This window comes from Gossypium hirsutum, chromosome D07, assembly GCF_007990345.1.
Source record: "Gossypium hirsutum isolate 1008001.06 chromosome D07, Gossypium_hirsutum_v2.1, whole genome shotgun sequence".
In the NCBI taxonomy this organism is placed as follows: Eukaryota; Viridiplantae; Streptophyta; class Magnoliopsida; order Malvales; family Malvaceae; genus Gossypium; species Gossypium hirsutum.
Window position 1 is genome coordinate 21759696 of NC_053443.1, and position 27457 is coordinate 21787152.

General features: G+C 31.6%; 1 protein-coding gene and 1 pseudogene across 8 annotated transcripts; both read right to left on the bottom strand.

Annotated features, from left to right (window-relative positions):
* Positions 1-545: 545 nt before the first annotated feature.
* On the bottom strand, positions 546-6482 carry LOC107954416 (B3 domain-containing transcription factor NGA1). Of its 8 annotated transcripts, none has more exons than XR_005915790.1 (5): positions 6206-6482; positions 4862-6096; positions 4212-4253; positions 3960-4076; positions 554-906 (listed from the first exon to the last, which is right to left on the bottom strand). XR_005915790.1 is itself a non-coding variant. In XM_041096706.1 (2 exons), the coding sequence occupies exon 2, from the start codon at positions 5893-5895 to the stop codon at positions 4882-4884; it is 1014 nt and encodes a 337-aa protein (XP_040952640.1). In that variant the 5' UTR covers positions 5896-6096; positions 6206-6482; the 3' UTR covers positions 4467-4881. The 8 variants fall into 8 exon arrangements, 1 of the variants encoding a protein (XP_040952640.1); XR_005915787.1 differs by adding an exon at positions 3728-3774 and having other exon boundaries at positions 4862-6482; XR_005915789.1 differs by having other exon boundaries at positions 546-3774; positions 4862-6482.
* Positions 6483-11814: 5332 nt separating this feature from the next.
* LOC121219089 (non-structural maintenance of chromosomes element 4 homolog A-like) lies at positions 11815-16167 on the bottom strand (annotated as a pseudogene).
* Between the last annotated feature and the right edge of the window lie 11290 nt (positions 16168-27457).

Genomic DNA, 27457 nt, shown 5'->3' on the forward strand with positions numbered 1-27457 from the left:
AATTAAATTATATTTTGTATATAATTATATTAAATTATTTAAATATTATATAATTTAATTATTTTTTTATTTTCTACTATCTTATCTAAAAAATAAAATTTTAACTTTCAATCATATTTTTTACAACAATGAAAAACACTAAAAATTAACAAACACACTTTTTCACAATATTTTTTATCACTTTTTTTAAAAGCATTAAAAAAAGAGAAGTGCTTTTCAATCGTAACAGCACAGCAATAGAGAACTAGGCTAGTTCCCTAAGGTTAGTGAATATACTATTTATAATAAAAATTTTATATTAAGTGTAATTGTTAATAAATTTTTTTCATTATTTTCTATATAATTTTATATTATTTTCGTGGTCGATAAGTTAATAAAGAATTCAAAAACACAATATACACGGCATGTTTTTCAATTTTAAAAATGATTTACTTATTAATTAATTATCCCTAAATATTTATAACCAAAATAGTCTGTAAAAAAAAAAAACAAACTATCATGAAACAACCTTTCATATGGTAACCTTAAAAATGTTCGAAGGGCACTTTATTAAGAAAATCCTTCTAAGAATTCAATAGTTACTTTTAATGTTGATTTTAACAAATTAAAATATATAAAAAAAACTTTATCTTTTAAAAAATATTGTTAATTAATGACAGCAAAACGAAGCTGTTAGTTAAGGGGAAAAGCTTATCATATTTCGCATATATCCCCACCATTATTATCAAACTTAGATATGGCAGATAAACAACGTAACCCATCCATGCAATTTTTCGGACTAGCTACCATCCTCTTCCCATACATACACAGCACCAAAAGCACATTTGGGCATTAATTTTACCTTCACGCCTCCTGCAAAAAACCGGCTTCGAAAATAATAAAATTGGGAAAGAAAAGTTTAAGCTCCTGCAAAAAACGGCTTCAAAAATCAGAAAACCGGGAATGTTTAAGCTTCAACCAAAGAAAAAAAACACACAGAAGAGAAAGTAAATTTTAAACAGTAAAGAAGCCACTCTTTTTTCTTCTCTTCATCTTCTTCGTACCTTGCACATGTGGTTTCCTTATCATCATCCATTATGCCCTATTAAACCTAACCTGTGTAACTCTCTTTATAGGGTCTGGTGTGGGCTTCAATATTTCCATGACTTTTTCTTTTCTTTCTTTTCGAGGGGTAGCTAGGGATCTTGGTACCGTGAAATTAATGAACCTTTTTTAACAATAATTCCACCCATCTTGGCTGCCTCTCATAATTAGTATAAAACTGAATATAATATATAAATACCCTAATGCTTTAATTCTTTATATAAATTCTTTACAACATCTATGGCTTTAATCTTCACTATACTACAAGCCTATAGTAGACCCTATATAACATTTCCCATGTTAATAAAGTCTCATAGGAAAGAACAATACATTTATGTATATAAGATGTATATTTTAGGGGGGAAATGGAGTCTATATATATCATAAATTTGCTTGTTATTATTGGTCTCCTTGATGCTCAGCAATAAGGAAGGTGAATTAATTCTTCACTTCATTTATCTGAATTAAAGAATGCTTATATCTGAAACTTTAACTGATACATGCAGAGAAATAGTAAATAGCATGTGATGATACTGTTCATTCCATCCACCTACACTCATTAACAGTGCCCTTTGCAGGTGATTATTACAGTGTCAAAAGAACATCTCAGAAAACTCCCATGGCATTGTCATCTCATCAACTAGCAACAAAAGCTTGACTTGAGATTCACTAACATTGTTTTAAGCTTAGCAGGAAGGAAACTACTTCTATGAAATGACAGATTTACATGTTTTCAAGTTGAATGTTTTTAACCAATTCAGCATTGTCTGTATGGTGCAGCCATTAAAAGGATCCACTATCCCCACCCTCTCGCAAGCCGTGTACAAGTTATAGAAATCGCCATGCTTTAAAACTAGTTATATATATAGCTAAGTTCCTATATAAATGAAACTAGAATATAAATATAAATGTAAATATATAAATGGATATGTTTATCAGTTATCCTCCAGGTCGTAATGAAATGCAACTGTTTTATACCTAAGCAGTTAGGTGTAGAAGATGTTATAAGTCCACTAGTTTGACTACAAATACATGGGAAATAAAAAGGTCATGGCTAAGCAATTCATGTTAAGAAAAAGGCTCTTATTCATACAATAACAACCTCTATTCTTTTGCTTGAATGTAGTGCAGATGTGTCTCAAGTATAGATATACATAGTTTGAGACTGCAGATGCAATACCAATTTAATCCAGAATGTATGCAAATACATACATACATACATACATACATACATACATACATACATACATACATAGAATCGTTAGGTAGACAGGCATGTTTGTATACGTGACTGCATGCATAGATCCTAAATAGTGCGGCATGCATAGATCCTATAATGGTGCTACATGCATAGATAGTGTTACCATTAACATATATGCACACACATAAACATACGCACATAGTATTTTACATCTCTCAAACTGATGAAACGATGAATATAAACCAAAATATCGATTACCTTGAGGAACTTAGCGAACTATACACTAGAACAGTCTTTAGTCTCCTTAAAATGAAATCTTATAGTATTACTTATTCAGATAGTTACTATGAAAAAAAATTATAGTATTATTTATACTAATTCAATATTTGCACTGCATGTCAATAGAGAAAATTAGATATCATAATTATTTGCATATGCTCCATAATCCGTCATTGTAAAGTTCAGAAATTTATGCTTCTATAAGTAGACCATGTGCAGCAAGGAGATTGCTAAGAAAGTGTGTCCTCACAGTATTCTGCTTCATTTACCATTGATTTGTTACAGTTTAAATGAGCATTCACGCCATAAATCAATCCAAAACGCGTATATACATGTTCATGGTGAATATACATTTCCAGCATTCTATGTCTATATACTGTACTGTCAAAGTGGTTATTTCATGAAGATGTTCAATTAGTCAAGTCAATGAATGGTTCATAATCTCAGAAAAGGAAAAAAATAAAAATCAGAACAATACATGTACAGTTATAGATCAAAACTAGATTGATTTCCATGAAGGATGAGCATTTGCTGTATAGATGCACCAAAAACCAGTCAAACTACTCACTAAAGGCTAAACCAAACATCAACTCTTCTAATAGAGCAGTGACCATATACAGTAAATCGAGTAGATGCCCTTTACAAAGTTAGAGAAATAAATATATCAAAGTGGAAATGCATTTCTCTTGTATGGATCTTTAAATGACATTGATGCCAGCAAGGTTATAATCTGTATTCATGAATGCAATTAAACTAATAAACTATAGAAGGACGAGGCTGAATTCAGTGCATTTTAATGCTTTACTACTGTTTAGTCAATTCTGAAGCCGTATCACTCAGTACATACCAATTACCAATTCAGCATGCGTATATTATATAGCTACATAATCAGTTATTCTCCAAGTGTTACTTGTGGGTCTGAATGCTTAAAAATGCTGATACAATCATCCCAAATGTATATTTAGCCTTTGAAGAGCTATATTTAGGGTGGGTTTAGACCAGCAGCGCTGTGTGTTTAACTTACTTTTTGTCTTACGCTATAGTATCTAATTTTATTACCACAGCTATTTTTACACTAATCGCAAGTAAATGTAACGCCTATCTAAACCCACTCTTAATGTCATATTACTATGTTAATTAAAATTTCCTAGTAACCTGGAGTACCTGATGCTGCAAATCAATGTTTTCTCGTCCCTCATTTCTGGGGAAATCTGTAATTATGTACTAGTTAAAATGGGAATTTTACCAATAAGAACCTATGTAAAAGATTGCGTTCCCATATAAGTAATTTAACCATACATAAAGGCTCTTTAGCCTGGAGCTTTAATTAATACCGTATTAAATGCACTGACAATATTTGATGCCAATATATATATTATATAATATGAAATCTTACAAGTATTGGATGAAGTCCAGTCTCAATAGACCCATCAGTTGGGGGAATCTGAACCCTCTTTTAACACAAGAGAACTTTTTTGTGTGTAGCAGTCCAGACAAGATCATCTGATCATGGCTGTAAAGGGAAGGTATACACGAATTACCAAGAAGTCAAGGAAATTTCTAACTGGCAAACAAATGGGAAGTGTGGTGATATACATATATATGTAGGAAAATTTTCAAAAATTATCAATAAGAATACAGATAATACCTTTTCCAGTGCTGCAACTTTTCTGTGCATTACCTGCAATGCCTGCACCTTAGTTGTTCAGCAGCAACAAGCCAAGTAAATATACATACTATTAGCCTAACATGGAGTAACGAAAGAGATAGGAGAAAATGGAAATTAAATAAAGTTCTTTTTTTAAGGCTATATATATACACATACAACATCTACAAGGCATTACCAGTCAGGGTTAAGGAAGGGAGAGAGAGTATACAGATGATCATAAGATAACTAAACAAGAGAGCAACAAATAATATATACATATATAAGTGTATATATATATATCAAACAAACTGGGGCAAATCCGGGGATGCAGATTGGAAAGGCCAGGGCCTAGTAATGGAAAAATATAAAATAATAAACAAGTTGGGAATATGCTGATATATCTGTATAGGTGTTATACACAATTTTCAACTCCATATTTTGCACCTTTCATCTTTAGCTCTTCACAGATCCCAAACCTCAACTAACTCATGTACTAACACAATATTTAAAAAGAAAAAAAAAGAACTTGGATTGCTAAAAAAAAACTTATCTTCAATATCTTTTCAACCCTCTTTCCTAAATCCAGTACTGCCTGTCGCAAGTTTGATGGCAAAGCAAGAAAAAAAGAGAAAATGGAACCCTTCACTCACTGTGATTTGCTCATCATCGATCATAGATCCAAATCAAAGGACAAGGAAGATTTTCCCTTCTTTGAATATTCAGCTTGCATTCTGGAGAGTGGGAATGGGGTGTTATTATTGGACAATCTTGATTGGAGAGAAGAGGAAGGGAAATAAGGAGAATCATGATCAGAAACTATTGTGGCATGAGGAGAACTCGAGGAAGATTCATCTGTTGTAGGAGTAGGACACTCCATGTTCACCCCAAACAACCTTAGTCTTTTAGCCGCCGTTTTATTACCCTGAACAACTGGTACTGACTCGATCACCATTGGCTCCACTCTTCCTTCTTGCATTGCCCCAATTTGCTGAGGTTGGTGGTGATGATGATGATGGTATGACCCAGATGATGATGACCTCAGATAGTACTGCGACTGCGCCACATTACCGTAAGTAATTGCCTGATGCTGCTGCTGCTGTAGCTGTTGATGCTGCTGTCGTTGATGATGATGGTTATAAGGATATATGCTGTAATTCAAGCGATGCAAAGGCTCATAGCTTTGAGGCAGCGAGTAGATTCCACCCCCCCATCGGACTGACTGAGGAAAGTTGAACTGATTTTGCATCTGAAAATGTGCAAAGGACGTTGGATTGGGTGCATTAGGCCTCCGCCTCCAATCAATGTACAACCGGTGTTTCCCGGACTCCCCAACACCCCGTTGAAACGACACGATGTCACCCGCATCAAGCTTCTTCTCCTTGACGAAACGGCTCCAGCCTTTGGTCATCACATAACTCTGGCTGCTATTCCAGTATGAGTACCGGAACCGCCAAGACTTGCCGTTCCGATCTTCAAAATTCAACAACAACCCTTTCTCATTCGATGAAGAGTCGAGAGGGAAGTACTTCTCCGCATGTTGCTTCGGTATTACCAGGCGGTTCAGCTTGCCTACATCACTTGGTGTTACAACTTTATCAAACATATATTCTTTCTCAATACACCTACTACTTCCAGTATTTGATTCTTCAATGTTATTGCAGCTCCCAAGTGACAAGTCCATCATCTCAAGTTCCTTGTCACAAATTGATAGCAGAAGAAGAGGATGAAACTGGCAACTTGCTGGGAATTTCTCTTATCACTTCCTCTCCTTAATTATTAGAATACCCAAGTTCATAATGATGACCCACATCCACCACCAAAATTTACCTTTTTTTTTCTTCTTCTTCTTTTAATCACACTAGAACCAGATGATATGAACCATAAGCTTGATTGCAAAATGGTGGTTGGGCAGGAAAGGAAAGGAAAAGAAAAGAAAATTAGAAAGCCAAAAGGTGGGTCTAAAGGAAATAAAACTAAAACAAGACCTGGCTTACAAATACTGATTTCTTGGAAGGTATGATTTTCTTTCTTCTAAATCCTTGAAGACCGAAGGAAGCAAAAGACAGGTCCTCTCAGTACAAAAAACAACCGAGGGTCGGTGCCTTCATCTTTGACCCAGAAACAAAACACACCCACACTGAAAGAAAAAAAGAACCCTAGCGAGACAAATTAAAGCCATGGGAGAATCAACAGCAAAGAGTTGTGTGCTCGTGGTTGACCTAAGCTTTTTTTTTCTTCTTTTTTCTTTTGCTGACTCCCCCTAAGCTTCATTTTATGTAAATATTTACCACATTTCCCTATTTCTATTTCCGTTTTTGGTTCATAAAAGAGAGTGTAGTAACTAGTAAATTAAATTATTACCGTATTAAAAGAGAGCGTAGTACAATGATTACATGGAATTACTTCACATACATATTATTTTCATATTGAAATTAAGGGGGGTTTTTTTTTTTATGCGGGCTTCATCATCAAATAATTTTGTTAAATTATGAACTTGAGTTCACATCTAAAGTTTAAAATTTTACTTTGCTGATCTAATAACTGAATCATCTAACATTCTTAAAATAAGAAAGATTTGATCAGATGTAAAGGGTAGGCAAAGGGATTGTTCCCAAAATGATTTTATTTAAAAATTATAAAATGTAAGAATTTATAATTCAATTTTGATATTTTATTTGTCTGTGTTGTAAATTGAAATAAGCAAATAAAGGAATTTGAGTTTATAGTTGCATGGTATTAGCAATTAAAGTTTAATTATTAAACTAAAAAGAAAGCAAAAATGTGAAATTTTAGATGCGCCAAGGATTGAGGTTTTAAGGCAAGAGTTTGATTACAGTTGCACAACAATAGTAATATTAAAAGAGATTTGGGGTAAATACATACTGCAAAGGCAGGGGGCCCATGAATGATAAGGTTCGACTCATGTGAGCTTGTACTTTTCATAAATTTTGGTTTTATATTTTTTCCATTATCCTCTCTGCAAAATGACCCAAATCACCAGTTGGTGTGATGATATTTTTTTAAGTCTCAAAATCAGGATTGTAATGATAAAAGTTAGCCTAGGAATGTCATTTCCCATTTGATCCGTCATTATTATGACTTATTATTGTGGATGCTGTTTGGCATTGTTTACTTTTAAATAATATCATCCCAGCCAGTTAGAAAGAGAGCATGTTTGAGTTAGGTATCAATAAGTTTTTGACTTTTGGTCATTCATTGTGTGCTGCTGCTGCTCCTGCAAAAGGAAGGGGAAAAACAGTTTTACCACCATGTTTACATTCAATTTTTATACTTATCAATTACAAATATCTTGCCTACAACCATAAACTTTTCTTTTGGAATATCAAATTTAGGATCGAATCCAACCCAATTCACTTACCCTTGTATATTTATTAATGATATTACGTTTAACGTTTATATATATATATATATATATATTGTTAATTTAGTTTTTATTCTTTTTTTAACTAATTTTAGTTTTAACCTTTTTTAAAAAATTAATTGTAACTATCAATCTTTTGAAAAGAGTCAAATTCATATTCTTATAATAGGAATACAAATTAAAATGTTAAATTTTTAAAAATGGCAACCAACATTATAATCCACATTTACTTCATGCTTTTTCTTTTGAATTTTTATGAGATTTTTATTTTTATTTTTTAATATTTTTTAATTTTTAAATTATCTGTTGATCTAACATATAAGACAATAGCGTCATGTAGGTTGCCATTCCTACGTTGTTAAAAAAATTAATGTTTTAATTAGTATTTTTGTGAAAGAAAAGTAAGTTAACTCTTCTTCAAAGGTCGGTGAAATTTAACTTAAAAAATATTAATGACCAAATTGTTAGAAAATGTAGACATTATGCACTAAATGTCCTTTAATTTTGTGATATTTTAAGCTTTAATAAGATGTTGTTTAATAGAACTAAAAAATTTAAATGTCAAAAAATTAAGTATTGCGTTTAATTTGTAAAAAATGTTAGATAAACTTTTTTTTTTAAAATCAAGCACCGAATATGATTAGCTTGTTGGATGAATGTAATTTTAAAGGTAAAATAATTAAAGGGTAATGTTAAAAAATGAAATATTAGCTCCTTATCTGCCTATCATTTTTCACATTTTCATTAAAAAATTCTATTTATTAGGGATGTATTTAAAAGAAAAATTAAACCACTAAAGATATTAATTTTTGATTATTTGATTTTTTTAATGGATAATCAAACCATGCCTAAATATCAATATCATCCTTATTCTATCTCTCATTCTTCAATTAATAGATAGATTAATCTAACATAAATATATTAAAATCTATATGGTCCAAATTATATATATATGCTAAATACAACAAGTGGCATCTGTTTTTTGCATTTAATTTATATAATTTTTTAAAGATAATTAAATAAATAATACAGATACATATTATTCAAAAATAAATTATCGTATATTTTATTAAAAAGAAGTGCGACGTATACTATTCAAAAAGAACGTAACTCCTCATATAAGTAAATTTAACAAATAGTAAAATTACATAATATAGATAAAAATTAATTAATTGTTACAATTTTAAAATATGAACAAAGTTTATTACATTCAGTGGGACAAAGGTAAATATAATATTTATTTATTTATTTCAGGTAATGATATTACCATGTGTAAACATTTCTCTTATATGCATGCAAATTGTTCGTAAACTTTTGATTTTGTGTTTTTTGTTTTTTTAAACCTGCCTCTGTCTCCATCTAAGACGGCAAATGCATTTAAGCATTTCAATTGAAAAAAGGAGGATTTGGACCATACTGCAACTATACATTGTGTACTAATGCTAAATATTTAAATGTTGTTTGATACTATTAATGCGTCAACTATTATATAAGCTGTAGGGTGTTAAAGTATGTACCATCTAAAACTAAAGCTAATGCTACAACTTGGATATTTATGTAAATTTTGAAGTGGTTGACTTAGTTCACATGTCCAATCATACCTTTTATTTTATACATTATTCCCACCATATTTTTTATGTCATTAACCCATAATTTTAGTAATTCTTTTACTCTCAATCTCAAAATTTCTAAACAAAAAATATAAATAATAATACTAAATAATTTTAAAATAAAAATTGATCAATTTAAATTTAACTGTTGTTGAATTCATCATTTCATGTTTTATTTATTAATTTAGCATTATTATTCAATTATAAATATTAATTTATCAAAACTCACCAGCTACCACGTTTTCTAAGTGTGCTAATGCTCACGTATGTAACTTTCAACCAACAGTGTTAGATTTTTTTAAAAGTAAACTAATTAATGTTAGATTTTTTAGTACTTGTAATTTGTAATTTTTATGAATTTTATATTTTCAAACATATAATATTTTTTTAAAAATAATCTAAAATAAGGTTTCTCTATACGTTTTTTTTAAAAATATTTTTAAAATTTAAAATATGATTTTAAAATTTCTTAAACTATTTTATATTTAAGGCTCAAGAAAAAATAAAGAAACAGTTTTGAATACAATAAAAACAATTTATAAAACATTTTGTGCATTTTAAAAGTTTCAGAAATTTGAAACATTATTTTAAAATAATTTTACAAGTTTTATTAAAATATTATTTATAATTTTTTAATAAAAAATTTTAAACAGCTAAATAAAAAATAACTATCAAATTTTGAATAATTTACATGAGTTTAAAGCATTTTTTTTTGTGATTGTGATTATTAAATATTTTTTATTTTTATCTAACAATAATAATTTTATAAAACGCACGTGCAATCCGTGTATCGCACAGGATACAAATCTAGTATATATAATATAACAAAGTACATATGCATAATATTACAACAAGTGATGCATCAGTATTTTTTATATTTACCTTTTTATAGTTTTTTCAAAGATAATTTCTATAAATTTTTATTATCCATTTAATGTTATTTAGATTAAAACTAAAAAGTTTAGTTATCATATGTATATAATATAAATAAAGAAGCTCTATTTTTTTCTATTTTTTTATAGTTTTTAATAATCCATTAAAATCTAAGATATAATAATATTTTTAAGAGATAATAATAATTTTAATAGATTTATGATAATCATAATTATTTATAAATTTTAATTACCCACCAGTAACTCTATAAATATTACCTGTTGTTATACCTTTTATTTTGAAATTTGCGATTTTAATAAACTTTTTTCATGGTCATGATTTTCGCAAGGTTTTTTTAATTTTACTATTTGAAAATGTGGCTTTGGCTCGAATATAAACTTTAATTTTTTATTTGAAAATTAAGTTTTCAATAAGCCAATGTCAAAAAAGAACTCAATAGTAAGTTTAAATTACGTTACATTAATTTCATTTTAATTCCTTGAATTATTACTAATTATTAATGATATATTGGTATTGTGATTTTTAGGCTTATACAAGAATGCACAAATAATGATCACCTTTTTATGCTATTATTGGAATTTTAGGGATGTTTCAAATAATAAGGGAAGAGCGTGCTTTAGATAATATTGTGCCTAAATAAATAATTAAATGTTTAATTATTACTTCATCCGACGAGGGAAGAAATCTCTTTATTTTTTTATAAAACCATGTTTGGATTGCCTGCTTCTATTCTAATTAATATATTATATACCTCATAAATTCATTGATTTTTAGCTTGCAATTTAGTATATAAATCAAATTAGTGTAACTCATAATCTTTTTGCTATTTAAAATTAACTTCAATGTATATGTTATTTATTTTACTTATTATTAATATTTTCATCAAGGTATCATATAAATTCCAAATTTTGATTCACATTTTTATTAAATTAAATTTATATTTTATTTAATATGTATGCATTATATAAGTTTAGAATTATTAGTGGTAGTTATTATTATTTTTAAACATATGTCATATATTAATAAAAGAAATAAAATTCTTAAAACTTAAAAGATATTTTAAAAGAATATTTAAAACATATTTTTGTAAATTTTGTAAAATCTAATTCTAGAATTAAACTATTTCCAAGAAAGCTTAAATCACGATGGTCAAGATCACACTACACCAAAACAGGTTTTTAGCGGCGTTTTTCTAGCGCCGCTAAAAGTATTTGCGGCGCTTTTGAAAGCGCTGCAAAAAATGCCGCTGATGTTAATGCCACTAACGTTTGTGGCGTTTATAGAAATAAACGCCCCTAAAGATCATGTTCTTTAGCGGCGCTTTTCCCGCAAACGCCGCTAAAGGCAATGTTCTTTAGCGGCGCTTTTCCAGAAAACGCCACTAAAGGTCATGTTCTTTAGCGGCGCTTTTTCGCAAACGCCGCTAAAGGCCATGTTCTTTAGCGGCGCTTTTTCCAAAAACGCCGCTAAAGGCCATGTTCTTTAGCGGCACTTTTTCCACAAACGCCGTTAAAGGTTATGTTCTTTAGCGGCACTTTTCCCATAAACACCGCTATTGTTTGGTGGCCTTTAGCGGCGCTTTTTTTTTAAAAACGCCACTAATTTTGAGATTTTTGTGAAATTTAATTTTTCATATTTTCAGCCATCCTGTAGCAACAAATCAAAAGCAACACAATCTAAACCAGCCAAAAGCAATAAATCTATATAATATTTCAAATTAAACGAATAAAATAATATTAATATCAATAAATAAAATATAATTCATATTATTTTTACAAAAATGTTAAAAGTTAAAATGATAAAAATATTTATACAATACACTATAACAGCGAATGTTGCGATTGCTAAAACATCTTCATCATATTCGTATTTTCTTCTAGGCATTTTATCTGCAATACACATAAAATAGTTGAAAAGTTAGTAACTAATTACAACAATAATAACACATATAAAGTAGTTGAAATAAAACAGCACATATAAAATAGTTGAAAAGTTATGCATTATGTATGTTATTAATTATTGTCTTTAATTTGTAAGTTATGGAATGATATATTTTACAATGATTAAGTTATGTAAATAATATGAGTTATTAAGTTATGCATATATATAAGTTATTAAGTTATGTAAGTTATTATGTGAGTTATGATATAACATGTATAACTTATTAAGTTATGTGAGTTGTTAATTATTGTATTTAATTTGTAAGTTATGGAATGATATATTTTAAAATTATTAAGTTATGTAAATTATGCGAGTTGTTAAGTTATTAAGTTATGTAAGTTATTATGTGAATTATATAAGTTATTAAGTTATATGGTATGACATATATATATATGTATTATGTAAATTATGTGAGTTGTTAAGTTGTTCAGTTATGTAAGTTATTATGTGAATTATATAAGTTATTAAGTTGGACATTTTTTAAAGAAAACTAATTAGGGAAACATAGGAATAAATACCTTATATTTCCTCAATTTCGAAGCAAATCCTTGAAAAAAAAGACAGAAGTACATTACTACCGAAAAAACAGAAGTAAGAATAACAAAACAGAAGGCAACAGAAGTAAATTTGGCTAATAAACAGAAGACAAAAGTGAACAGCAACTACAGCCTAAATGAGAAAGCAGTATGCGCAAACAAGTTCATATGAACAAATATTAGAGCCATAGTCATTCGGGCCTACAAGGCAACAAGGCAACAAGCCATAGTCATTTGCAAACATGGCATGAATTATAGCGATTAAAAGACAAGGCATGAATTATAGCAGAATGACAAATTGAAAGACAAGGCATTTGCAGACATGCAATATATCCCACAAAAATGGTGCAAATGATCTTGTAATGGAAAAAATATTTCAAAGTAATGGAAAAAATTGAAATATGAGACTAATATAATTGTTTCGTTGAGTTGTCGAATTATAATTTCTAATGAAAATAAAATCGAAATATTATTCTCATTTAATTGCGAAAGTCAAAAATACGATTAAAATCGAAATATTATTCTCATTTAATAGTATTAACTATTTAAATTAGTTAATGATATTGTAAAATTAGATGATTAAATTGTAAAATTTCAAATTTAAACGACCAAATTAAAAACAGAAACTGACCTAATAGAAATGAATAATAGATTGGTCCTTTTTTTCTACAATGGCAATAAGCATTGCAGATAGACTCACAATTGTATCCATACTACTTTAGGCAATTCAACAATAGCTAAGACTGCTTTATTATTAAGAATATTGACTGAACATAATACTCAATAGTTCTTGCAATATTGGGATTATATATGATGATAGCACATTCCATACCTTCCAGTCCTTAAAGTCGAATCTGAACACAAAATGGCTGTAAGCAGCCTCACCACTTGCTATGGACGAGGCAGCAGGGGCATTTTTAGGTGCTGAAAGAAAACAGTAAATGAGACAATTGCATTATCAAGGTATAATGCTAAGTGAATTGTCTGTCGATTGTCTTGATATATACTTACAGACAATATGAGAACCAGATCCATTCACCACTATTTCGGCTCTTCCATCTTTAACTAAGAATGAAAGAGCAAATAAATTCTCGACAGTCTGTGCAAATGAACTTCTATTCAAGATCAAACTTTCAAGTTTCACTTGTCTCTTTCTCCTTAAAATTTCAAACATCACTGCCATATTCCTGTCAGTATCAGTTTTCTCTTCAGCACCAGTTTCATCAACCTGTTGAGCAGAACAATAACTCTTTGTCAACAATGGTTGTTAAAAGAGTAGACAGACACAATGCAAATTATGAGTGCTAAGCTTATGGTACCAAACAGTATACATTCAACCACACAACACTAAACACTGCACATCAGGATACACGTTTTATTTACTTCCACAACATCTCTAACCATCAATTAATAGAAACCAAACAAGAAAGGGAAGTTTGAATATTCCCAAAAGATAGTGTGTGAATAACTCAAAAACACACCAACTCCATGAGATATGGCTATTACCAAGTAACTCAGTGCCAACTTATACACCTTCTTCCTGATCATGCATTCACTTAAAAATTAGTGTATTCAGTTAAATTCAGCAAGATTTTAACGGAAGTTTATACTTAATCAATTTATTGTAGTTAAATGAAGAAAACAAATCAAACCAAACTCTCTGTAAGCCACAACAAATTGAATACAGTTCTGTTTCATTATTCAGTTGTTAGACTTAAAAATAGTTAAGAGTTCTATAATATAATTCACCTAGTTACACAAAGAACAAATACTAGTTTTATTTCATAAATAAAAATAAAAATTTTAGATTAACAAAAGTCAAATTGGTTAGGTTAGGCATGGCATGAACATATTTCAGTTTTTAATAACAAGAACTTTAAAGTGAACTGAATAGTTTTATCATAACTTGAAAAAAAAAACTAAGACACCAAAAAACAAAATGAAACGAGCACAATGATTTTATTGAGGTTCTTCAACTATATTTCACAACCCTAAATGATGCTTAAAAACTAAAGACCAGAGAACACACTTCAACTCATCAGGCCGACTAGTATCAGTTGGTCTGACAGCACGCTTTCTAGTAACCATAGGCTTCCGTTGCTTTAACTCATTACTCATTGGTCCAAGCCTAAAGATCAGCACAAAGCAAAACAATTCAGCAAGAATCCAACAATCCTTAACACCTAATCCATTAAAGACCAAAAAGAAAACTCAAAACAATATCTATAAAAGAACTAACATAGTGCAAATTCCTTTGCAGGTTCTAAAGAATGGTGAAACAGCCGCCCCAATTTATTGGCTAAGCCTAACAATGCCTAACAATGTATTGGCTAAGCCTAACAATGCCTCCGCATCGGCTACTTGTTCACGTGGCTTCGAAACTACAAGCACGAAAAAGAGAAGCACCAAAATTAATTACAATAATAAATATATATTTCTTTATGACCAATGTGAGTCTATCTGCAACACCTTTGCAGATTAAATTCTTTCAACTTTTCCACATAAAAAAGAAATGAACGAAGGCTACTAAGTTAATTAAACTAAAACCTAGAAAATCTCAAACAAATTCAACGAATTAACGCTTAACAGACTTCCTTTAAGAAGTTAAAAGAAATGTGATAATTTATGAAAATGTTGAATATTTAAAAAGCTATTAAAGAACAACAAAATGAGACGTAACAAGTAAATGAAAACAAATTCTCTAAAACTTAAAGGAAAAGCAAAGGGAAACCTTGTTGATGTAAGTTGTCGACTTCATTAATGATTATGTTAAATTTATTAGAATCCACGTTCGATATTTCTTCCCTTGCACCTGCACCGCCAAAAATTCAAGTTAGAAAAAGCAATAATTTTGCTCAAATCTGGAAAGAAAATTAAAACAAAAAAAACTAGTGAAATGAGATTAATATCCTTTCAGGAAAAGAAGAAGAAGAAAAATAAAAATAACCGCTTATTTTGGTCATCAGAGCAAGGTATTTGGAGCGAAGAACCCTCCTATCTGCCGCATCCTCCTCTCGATTTGGTTGATTCGACTCAACATCCGCCGACTCATCTCGGGCCACTCCCGCCACCTTGGTTCGAACCGGTTCAGCAGATGCATCACCCTTATCTGTTTGTTTTTCTTTCTTCACATTTCTCCTCATAATTTCAAAGAATTTGAGTCTAAAAAGAATAAAAAAACTAATGAACAGAGGCAATGAAAAAGGAAGCAGGCCAAATGCACTTACTGTTATGTTAGGCAGAAAAAGTATGCGCAACATATACATGAGTTGCAAGAAAACTCAGTGAGCAAAAAGAACCCATGGCCGAAATATAACCCATTTTCGTTTTTGGAATCCTAGAAAAAGAATTCACTATGATTTCTTCCCAAAAATTGGACCAATCAGGAAAAGGAACATCATTTCGGGAACTTAGAAAAAAACCCTTGGTCTTCTTATGAGCAAAAAGAGAGGTGGAAGCGGCGCTAGTGATGGTGGACCTAAAAAATAACGACGATAGGCAAGGGAGCTTGAGGGGAGGCATCGCCGACGGTATTTGAAGTGAGGGAAAGCGAAATTTTGAAGTGAAGGATTTTGTTTTCAGAACTTTGGGGGGGGGGGGAGGTTGGCGGCATTTGGTAACACAAAACCCCGCTCAGTTTTAAGTTTATTTAAGTCAAATCTGACTTGGGGAAGAAAACGACCCCGTTTTAGTATTGTAATATTTGCGGCGCTTATAAAAAACGCCACTAATTGTATAACTTTTGCGGCGTTTTCAATAAAAACGCCACTAAAAATTAAATTCTGCCGTTTTACTCTGCTAAATTTTTTTTATAAATTGATTTACTTTTTGCGGCGTTTTTTAAACGCCGCTATTTCATTTTGAACAAAATGACACCGTTTTGCTATGCTAAAAATTTTTTATTTTTATTTTTTATAGATTGATTTATTTTTTGCTACAAAAACGCCGCTATTGCTTACCTAAAAACGCCGCAAATTTTTTTTCATTTTGAACAAAACGACGCCGTTTTGCTATTCTAAAAAGTTTTTATTTTGTTTTTTTATAAATTGATTTATTTTTTGCGGCGTTTCTATAAAAAACGCCGCTATTTCATTTTGAACAAAATGACACCGTTTTGCTATGCTAATTTTTTTTTATTTTTTATAAATTGATTTATTTTTTGCGGCGTTTTTATAGAAAATGCCGCTATTGCTTACAAAATTTTTTCATTTTGAACAAAACGACGCCGTTTTGCTATTCTAAAATTTTTTTTATTTTTTTTATAAATTGATTTATTTTTTGCGGCGTTTTAAAAACGCCGCTATTGCTTACCTTTAGCGGCGCTTCTTATAAAGCGCCGCAAAATTTTTTCATGTTGAACAAAACGACGCCGTTTTGCTATTCTAAATTTTTTTTTATTTTTTTTATAAATTGATTTATTTTTTGCCTGAAAACGCCGCTATTGCTTACCTTTAGCGGCGCTTTATAAGAAGCGCCGCAAAATTTTTTCATTTTGAACAAAACGACGCCATTTTGCTATTCTAAAATTTTTTTATTTTTTTATAAGTTGATTTATTACCTTTAGCGGCGCTTCTTATAAAGCGCCACAAAATTTTTTACAATTATATAAGAACATATTTAAAATATAAATTAAAAAATAATTAATCTAAACTCAAAATCTTAACTCGACCCCTGAATCCCTAAACCTTAAATCCCTAACTTTTAACCCCTAACATCTAACCCATAAACCCCTAAACCACTAACCCCTAAACCTTAAATCCCAACACTTAAACCATAATCCCTAATTCATAATCCCTAAATCCATACTCTTTAAACCTTAAAATATGAACCCTAAACCGACTTTAAATCTTAAATTAATCATATACCCTAAACTAAAAACCCTAAACAAATTTATTATTATCTCTTTTACAATTATATAAGAACATATTTAAAATATAAATTAAAAAATAATTAATCTAAACCCAAAACCCTAACTCGACCCTTGAATCCCTAACTTTTAATCCCTAAACACCTAACCTTTTAACCCCTAAACCTTAAATCCCAACCCCTAATCCATAATCCTTAAACCCATTCTCCCTAAACCTTAAAATATGAACTCCTAAACCGGCCTTAAATCTTAAATAAATCATATACCCTAAACAAATTTATTATTATCTCTTTTACAATTATTTTAAATAATAATATTTTAATTTTTTCATGTGTTTTATTTCAAATTATTTCTACGTGTCATTATTTTTTTCTGAAGATTTTAAATATTCAATTAGAAATAAATTGAATTTTATTTAATATGAATAAACCAATTAAGATAAAATATTTTTAGCGGCGCTTTTCCAAAAACGCCGCTAAATCCCCGAAAGCTCAGAAAACGGCGTCGTTGGGCTTAGGTTTTTTTGCGGCGCTTTCCCAAAAACGCCGCTAAAGCCCTGAGCATTAGCGGCGCTTTCTTCAAAACGCCGCTAAATCCCCGAAAGCTCAGAAAACGGCGTCGTTGGGCTTAGGTTTTTTTGCAGCGCTTTCCCAAAAACGCCGCTAAATCCTTGAGCATTAGCGGTGCTTTCTTATAAATGCCGCTAAATCCCCGAAAGCTCAGAAAACGGCGTCGTTGGGCTTAGGTTTTTTTGCGGTGCTTTACGAAAAATGCCACTAAAGCCTGAGCATTAGCGACGCTTACTTAAAAACGCCGCTAATGCTTATTTTCAGCGGCGTTTTCCATAATGCGCCGCTAATGATCGATCTTTAGCGGTATTTTTTGTCCAAATGCCGCTAAAAACGCCGCTAAAAGCCTATTTTGGTGTAGTGTCATATACAATTAACTGGGTGTTAGCTAATGGGGCAATTGAGCTTGATGCAAAGGATGGTCATATGTTTTTAGTAAATGGTCAAAGATTGAAGCCTTATTATTATTATTATAATTTTTTTTTTGGGGGGGAGATAGTTGATACATTTAAAGAATCTAGTATTTGGGCTGTGATGTTTACAAAGTCAAGTCAAAGGATCATGTTGTTAAAGTATACGACATCATTGAGGAGTTGTGTTGGGGTATGGTTGAAATTTGAAATAGGCGATGTCATTATACTTTGAACTTGGATTTTTGGTTTGTTTTAGTGTTTATTTTATTATTTGTATGCTTTTGCTTTTTTTTTGTTTTTCTGTGTAAGCTCCCCACTCAAGGATTACAAAACATTTACGAGCTTCAATGAGGAGGTAGACGACATCGAATTCCCCTCGCATGGCCTCATGATAACTGGAGAAGCCTTTCAACCTCTTACTCTTTATTGGGAAAACATTGAGAACAATATGTGACCGTGCCCCGATGTGCATGCATCAAGGATTGTAAATCTGTAAATAAATGTAAGAATTTAAGTGCAGTATCTTCAAGTATACAGTTCAAATTGTAATATAGTTTAAAGTGTTTACAACGAAACACAAGGAAGTATCGAGGATCATACCCGAGGGAGGTTTGTCTAAACTGAATTGCAATTCACACACTACTAAATCTAAATAGTAATCACATACTGATTATATTACAACAAGCAAGTAATAATAAATGATATAAAAGATCATAACATCAAAACTAAAATAAACAACCGAATTTCAATCAATTTAAGCAAGCAGAAGATTAACTTGCGTCCGTGTTCATGATCAACTTCAAATTCAGGTTTTAACAAATTAGCTAGAAATTAACCTAGTTAATACCTTTCGGCCTATAACTAAATTAATTGATTGATTTAACCTACTTATCTTTCGACTTGATAGCTTAAACTATGATAGATTAAGTGATACTCAGTAGACTATCATTTCAGTCTCATCTACTTAAGTTACTTCCTAGGGTTGTCAATCCTATGGTTTAATCTCTCTTAATCTAAGCCAACTAAATTGGGTAAGCCCTAAACCTTTAGCCAATCACTCCTACTTCTACTGATTAATGTCCCTAAGGTTCTTAGTTCATGGCCATACGAGATGAAAATTTCCTTAATTTGATTTTAAACACTCAATTGAAACATAAAAAAAAAAGAGAAAAGGGAAATCTAGATATGAAATTGTGTGTTGAAGATCGATCTATAAAACCCTTGGAATGATGTTGATGTTGATCGTGATTTGATTGGAGCAGAAATAAAGTAAATAAATAGAATTGCAAAAAGAAACTAAAAAATAAACTTGAATTAAACTAGAAAATAGATTAAACAGAAAAATCCTAATGTAAACCCTAATTCTAAGAAAAAATTCAATAATTAAACGAAGCTCCCTAATTAAGTCTTGAGCACTAATATTTATAGTCTCTCTGTTAAATGACCAAATTAGGTCCATTAAAGGCTGTTAAGCATTTTAATTTGTAGTGCGCGAACGAAAAACACATTTGGCTGATAATTGAGCCTCGTTGGACCGGTGTCACGACACCCTATAACTAGTTTTGCGACATTGAACATCGAATACTTCCCTTATTTAGTTCGAAGTTGGCAGTAGTAACATGGAGTAATTGTTGTCGTAACATCAGCTGTTGAATATCCTTCCTCTAGGTTCGATGTCTATTTTTGTGACATTGGATTGTTGTTGTCGCGACATTGACGGTTAGGTAGTCTTCTTTTAGGTTGAAGTTGGGTGTTGCAACATTGCATGGTGGTTGTCGTGACATTAGAGGCAAAATGCTCCCTTTGAGGTTCGAAGTTTGTTGTCGCGACATCCTCTTTGAATGTTGTGACATTCGGGGAAGTCCATTGACTTATCAGCCTAAAACGATGTCCGATACACTCAATCAACACATTAGTCCTTCCTTAGGCCCAGGTTGGCCTAACAGGTCACAAAACATGCTAAAATGCACATTTTATTGAATTCAAATATAAAAATACTAAATTGATAAACTAACTAAAAAGATAACAAATTACTTGAATACAAGCTGATTAAGTGTTGAAAATAACTTAATTTGCCCCAACGAATTGTGACCAATCAAATTCTCCCACACTTAACTCATTGTTGCTTGTTTTCAAGCAAACAAGACAATTCACATGAAAAAATAAAAAGAAATGATGACCCTTGAGCTTTCTTCATACAAATGACTAGTTCTAAACATAGATAACGAGATGGCTTGTTAAAACATGCAATTTCAACATGATATATAAATTACTTAGAATTCTTACTTTTAGACATGAGAGTTCATTAAATTACAAAGTTAACAAGTAAAAAAAAATACTAAGCATATGACTCCATCAAAACGACTACACAGTTATAACATTTATGTTAGAAGAATGTAAGTAATTACCATTTCACATACTCAACATGATTTTCATCCATAAACAGAGTTGCCTAAGTCACATAGGTCTTTTTTTACTTGTAACATTCTGAGGCTTAAGGTTGGTTTGGAATTCAAGAATTGGCAGCTTCAAAATGATTCAAGCACAAAATTAGTTTGGCACATAATCTTGTTCCCTATGCACTCCCTAGTATACTTTTCGGGTCACCTCTTTATATCCCCTTCTCGCACATTCATTTTCTCTCTATATGTGAAGACACAATATAATATTGATAAGTAGAATCAACTTAATGAGTTTAGTGTAACATGAATGAAAATTTCCTAAGTATTTGTGATTTTTATTGAATCACTTTATGTCACTCTTTTTCACTCACACTACTTTTATCTCATTCCATGCTTTTATATTTCTCACTCTGCTTTTAAACCTCACAATGCTTTTGGTTTCACACTATTTTTCATTTAGGCACTTTATTTGCAAGAATCCTATACTTACTATATCATACCGTTTCTTACTTCTTTCACTCTAATTTTTCTAAGACCTTAAAATATCTATGGCCCGACATCTAAATTCATGCATTAATTGGGGCCAAGAGAAGGATAAATAGATATTCTTTTTAGTTCATGGTTTTATATGAAGGCTCATCAATAATTGGATTAGGCACAAATATAGGTACTAGGGTATACATGCATTATGTTAGCTTTTTTACATTATTTTTGACCAAACAATGCCTTAGGTCATCCCTAGGCACTTTAACATCATTGGATTCAATCATGCAAGTTATAAAATTATAACTACTTATAATTCAAGACAAATATACATGCTTTCCCTATGTAATCATTCATCATTTGGTATACTCAATTTCTTTCACCTATTTACAATTTAATAAAATGAACTAACTAGTCTAAATTTTAACAACCTAGAATATTTTACTATCATGCCAAATTTACAAGTTTCATCCAATCCAAACTATTAACATGCTCCTAATTGGTCTCTTGTATTGTTGCAATCTATGTAACCCATACACTTTAGATTGCACATTGTCCCTAATGTGCCCCAACTAAAGATAAGAGTTAGAACTACCCGTTTTCTCTAAGATGGTGTAGCGAGGTGTATTTGGGTTGCTCTCCTCTTGTATGTTCAGCTCGATAAAGTCAGGTATCCTTCGTATGGGTTATTTACATAGAAACACAATAGATTTTTTTACATATACATTTCTAATCTCCATTCCTCATCCTGGTTCTCTGTCTTGTTCTTTACCTTTATTATGGCTTTGCAATCTAAATACTTTTTTTATATACTTTTTCGATTGTACCCTCGAGGTAGTGTTTCACTCTCTGCCCATTAACAAGAAAGGCTTCCTATCCTTAGTGATTAATTCCACTGCACCATGAGGTAATGCACGATTTACTGTTTAGAGCCGATCCATCGTCAGCTTGTCTAGGAATACTTTTAGCCGAGAATTGAAAAGCAATACTTGCTGTCATGGTAAAAAGTTTCTTTTCTTTATCATGACATCATGTCGTAGCTTGATTTTTTTCCTTGTATAATTTCGCATTCATGTAGGCCAAAACATGAATTCTTCCAACTTATGTAATTGAAGTAATCTCACTTCTTTAGCAAAGTCGAGGTCTAATTCAACTCATTTATGGCTCAATAAGCTTGTTTTCTCCAACTTGATCGGCAAGTGGCAGTTTTCCCCATAAACTAGTTGATAAAGGGATATACCTAACGGGGTTTTGTAGGTTGTCCTATACATACATAATGTGTCATCTAATTTTATTGCCCAGTCTTTCCAATTTGGATTCACTATCTTTTCCAAGATCTGTTTCACCTTTTGGTTTGAAAATTCTATCTGTCTGCTTGCTTGTGGGTGATATGTAGTAGTGATTGGTGTCTGACACTGTATTTGGCTAGGGCAGATTCTAACTGCTTAATATAAAAATGGGATCCCTCATCACTGATGAGAGCTTTGTGTGTTCCAAATCTTGAGAATATATTTTTTCGTAAGAATCGCACCACCGATTTAGTGTCATTTATCGGTAATGCTATAACTTCCACCCATTTGGACACATAGTCTACTACCAAAAGGATGTACTAATTTCCACACGAACAAGGGAATGGCCCCATAATATCTATGCCCTAAATTTCAAAGATTTTCACTTCTAAGATCCCTACCTGTGGCATTTCATCCTATTTAGATATGTTCCCTGTTTGCTGACACCTATCACATCTCCAGGCAAACTCATAAGCATATTTGATCACGGTCTACTAATAAAATCTTGATTGTAATACCTCTTGTGCCTTTCTTTTTCCCTTGATATGACCCTTGCATAGGGACGTTTGACATCCTGTCAAAATTTTGTCCACTTCTTCTTCTTCTTCCACGCATCGTTTAATTAATTGATCATCACATTTTTAGAAGGTATATGATTCCTTCCATACATAGCTTTTTGAGTCATGCATGATATTCTTTCTTTGTTACCATGATACATTTGCAGAAAAACCACTCGTGCCAGATAATTTACAATATATGCATACTAAGGAATTCTATGTTTTATCTGCTTTACCTGACACTACTTTACTCAGAAAAACTGCTTGTCCATGAATTTCTCATTTATTTCCATGTCCATTTCTTTTTCCACTTCTGTTTCCAGCCTTAAAAGATGATCTGCAACTTGGTTTTCCATCAATTTCCTATCTAAGATCCAAAGATCAAACTCTTGAAGTAGCAGTATCGACCTCACTAGTCTAGCCTTTTTTTTCTTCTTCATGACATATTTTAGGGTTGAATGGTCGTTGTAGATATATGCTTGATTCACCATCAAATATGGCCAAAATTTTTCACATGTAGAAATAACTACTAACATCTCATTTTTAGTGGTAGTGTGCACCCACCTCATTAATCTAGCCTTTGTTTCTTTCTTCTTCATGACATACTTTAGGGCTGAATTGGTCAGTGTAGATATATACTCAATTTGTATCAAATCATGCTAGCATTTTTCACATGCAAAAACAATTGTTAACATCTCCTTTTCAATGGTAGTGTAATTGCACTAGGTTGGGTTCAAGTTTTTACTAGCATAATGAATGGCGTGGAATATTTTATCCCTTTTCTGCCCCAGTACTGCCCCAACAACATAGTCACTAGCACCGCACATGATTACAAATGGTTCTGTCTAGTTCGGGCTTATTATAATAAGAGTTGAAATTAACTTTTGCTTGAGTACCACAAAGGCATGAGCATACTCGTTTTCAAATATGAAGGTGTTTCATTCTGCAAGAGTTGAGTTAGTGGCTTCGCAGTCTGAGATAAGTCTTTTATGAACTGTTTATAAAAGCCGACGTGATTTAAAAAATTTTGAACTCCGTGGGCTGTCGTTGGATGTGGCAGTTTCTCAATAACTTTAATCTTGGCATTGTTTACTTCTAACCCCATTTTAGAGGTTTGATGCCCTAGGAAAATTCCCTCGTTTACCATAAAATGACACTTCTCCTAATTAATGACTAGATTTGTAACTTCATGTCTTTCCAAAAATCTTTCTAGGTTGCTTAAGTACTCTGTGAATGAGTCCCCATATACTGAGAAATCATCCATAAAAAACATCCAACCCATCTTCTAACACGATGAAGAAAATTACTGTCATGTATCTTATTAAAGTAGATAGGGCGTTACATAATCCGAAGGGCATTCTTCTAAACGCATATGTCCTAAATGGGCATGTGAATTTTGGTTTTTCTTGATCATTCAGATGTATTGGAATTTGATGATACTTTGAGTACCCATCAAGAAAATAGTAGTAATCTTTTTCGGCGAGTTAGTCTAACATTTGATCAATGAAGGGAAGAGGGAAGTGATCCTTTCTAGTTGCATCATTCAGTTTCCTGTAATAAATACATACCCACCATCCTGTCACTGTCCGAGTTGGAATTAACTCATTTTTCTTGTTCTCTACAATAGTTAGACCACCCTTCTTTGGAACACATTGTGTTGGACTCACCCATTCACTATCAAAGATTTGTAGACTATTCCAGCATCCAACCATTTCAGTAGCTCTTTTTTCACCTCCTCTTTCATTTTAGAATTAAGATGCCTTTGCGCATCTACTACTGGATTTTTTCCCTTCCTTTAATCATATCTTATGTTGGCATAATGTTAGACTTATCCACTTGATGTCAAAAATCTTCCATCCAATTGCTTTCTTATTTTTTTTAAAACATCCAACAATGCCCTTTCTCATTCTATAGATAGATAAGCAGCTATAATTATGGGTAAGGTGTTGTGTTCCCCTAGATACCCATGTTTAAAGTGTGTAGGAAACAATTTCAATTCCAGAATAGGTAGTTTGATGATTGATGGAACCATCTTATTCGATGAGTCATCCAATGGGCCTAATGGTTCTTTACAATACTTCCACCAGTCCAATCTATAAACATGTTCCAGACCATCGACCACAAGATCTTTAGAAAGTTCATTTTTCATCGCATATTCCTCATGTGATGCACTATTCTCACTATCCCTGAACTGTTCACTCTTTCTATCTAAACATCATTGTTCAGTTTTTGGTTTGATCTGCTCACTCATACCCATTTTTCTCTCAATTGCTTCATTTTGAATCTCTGTTTGGTTTTCTTGATTGATTAGCACTACTTCGTTTGCCAATTTTGATTTCCTGGTTCTCTCCCAAGTACGGTGATTCCCATTTACTTTTTCCAAGAGAATGACTATTTTGTAATGCCGAAACCTGACCCAATCCACTAGGTCCAGATTCAGGTATTACCAGACAAAACTCAAACATTAACAAAAAAAAAGATAATTTAAAATTACCTATTTCTTTAAAACATGTACTATGGCATTTTAATTAAATGCTTATTATAAGAAAATAAGGGCTGTGTTTAAAATACATTTAATTGCAACAGATTTGAATCAAATATATTTTACAAAATGGAAGTTTATCAAAAACATACTAGAAGGGCGTATTCCTAGATTATGCCACAATTCCACTATATGCATAATAACCCATATCACCATCCACTCTATGCGCACTTTTGGCGTTGTCCTTCCAGGCGAAATATCTTCTCAATTTCCTAAAATGAAATAACAATTCTTGCACGTATAAGAGTACTTAGAGAGCTTATGAACCATACCATGATGGATGCTTTGCAATCTTGTAGGAATTTTTATGAGTAAACTACTACTCTACATCATTTACTTCAGCTAATACCATATGGTCTTATCAGTCTCGTATACGCCAATTATCATATCCTTGTTATAATTAATCTTTCATATCTAATTAACTGGAGAATCCTTCCAATTGTTTCATAAATCTGTTGTCTCATAATACTTTCTTAACAGAATATACCCTTAGAAAACACTTCCAACAATCTATGCCTCAACCTATATTCTTATTTCAAATAGTTGTTCACTAACATTTATCATGGGCGGATACTCATATATGTTTGGCGAGTACGTACGTAGAATATAATACTATCAATTTATACTCAGTCATATCCTGATTCAGCAAACACATATCCTTACTAATAAATCATTGTATAGACCACTATGACGAATCCCATGCTGTTAAATATCAAAATCCCATAATTCAAGATAACATTAACTCTGGTTCAGAATAATTTTAGAAGAAGATACAATACCCCTCACTTTTCATATTTACAAATCATCATAATAGATACCATTTTTGACATACATATACACATATATTTTTTATGGAAAACCCTTAAGACTTAGTCCCTCATAACCTAGAACATATCAATACTTCACCTTAGCTTTACTTATTACAGAACTAAAAGAATTTACTCATGCCTTATAATAGAGATAGACTTTCAGATTCAAATCTTACTAGACATCCCTGAAAATTTACACCATATAGGCCTAATAGAATACGCCACACATGTAATCATATAGAGTACGCCACCAAGGCTATTCTTTCAGAGTTTGCCACAAAGCTTATTCATTTAGAGTTTGCCACAAAAGCTATTCTTAGCTTTTGTGTTTACGATATGGATTTGCCTAAACTCACATTACGTGAGGTTTGCCCATCATCGTTCTGGGACTTGCAATGAACCCCATTTGGTAATTACTATTCCTTAGTTCTTTTTCAGAGGATGCTATGGCCATGGACTTTTCCTTTAGAGATTTATATCGGAGTTCATTTTTTCTATCCTGATGGACTTCATCAGACACCACTGCGGTGACTAGACACAGACTCACTTTACAGAATTTTCATGCATTAATAAAATTTAAGCCCAATTTTTTAATTCATTAATATACACCCAACATAACAGACTCTCATAGCATACATTCCAGACACACATATACAACCATACTTCAACGCTTCAATACTCATACACTAGTCATCACATACTAGAAATTATCAGATTCACTACCAATATAGTTACTATACTTTTCATAGTATCAGATTCATAGTTTAATCAATTTCCTATAGGTACTTCTCGATATTAACAATATACATGCAAAAGTTAGCATAGAAGTCACCTGATTCTCACCTACTGCAGTTCAAAACTCCAGATCCAGATCTCTATCTCGAACTAACAGCAACCACTACTTTTAGAACATAAGAACATCATTAAGACTCAATCGTATACAACTTACCAT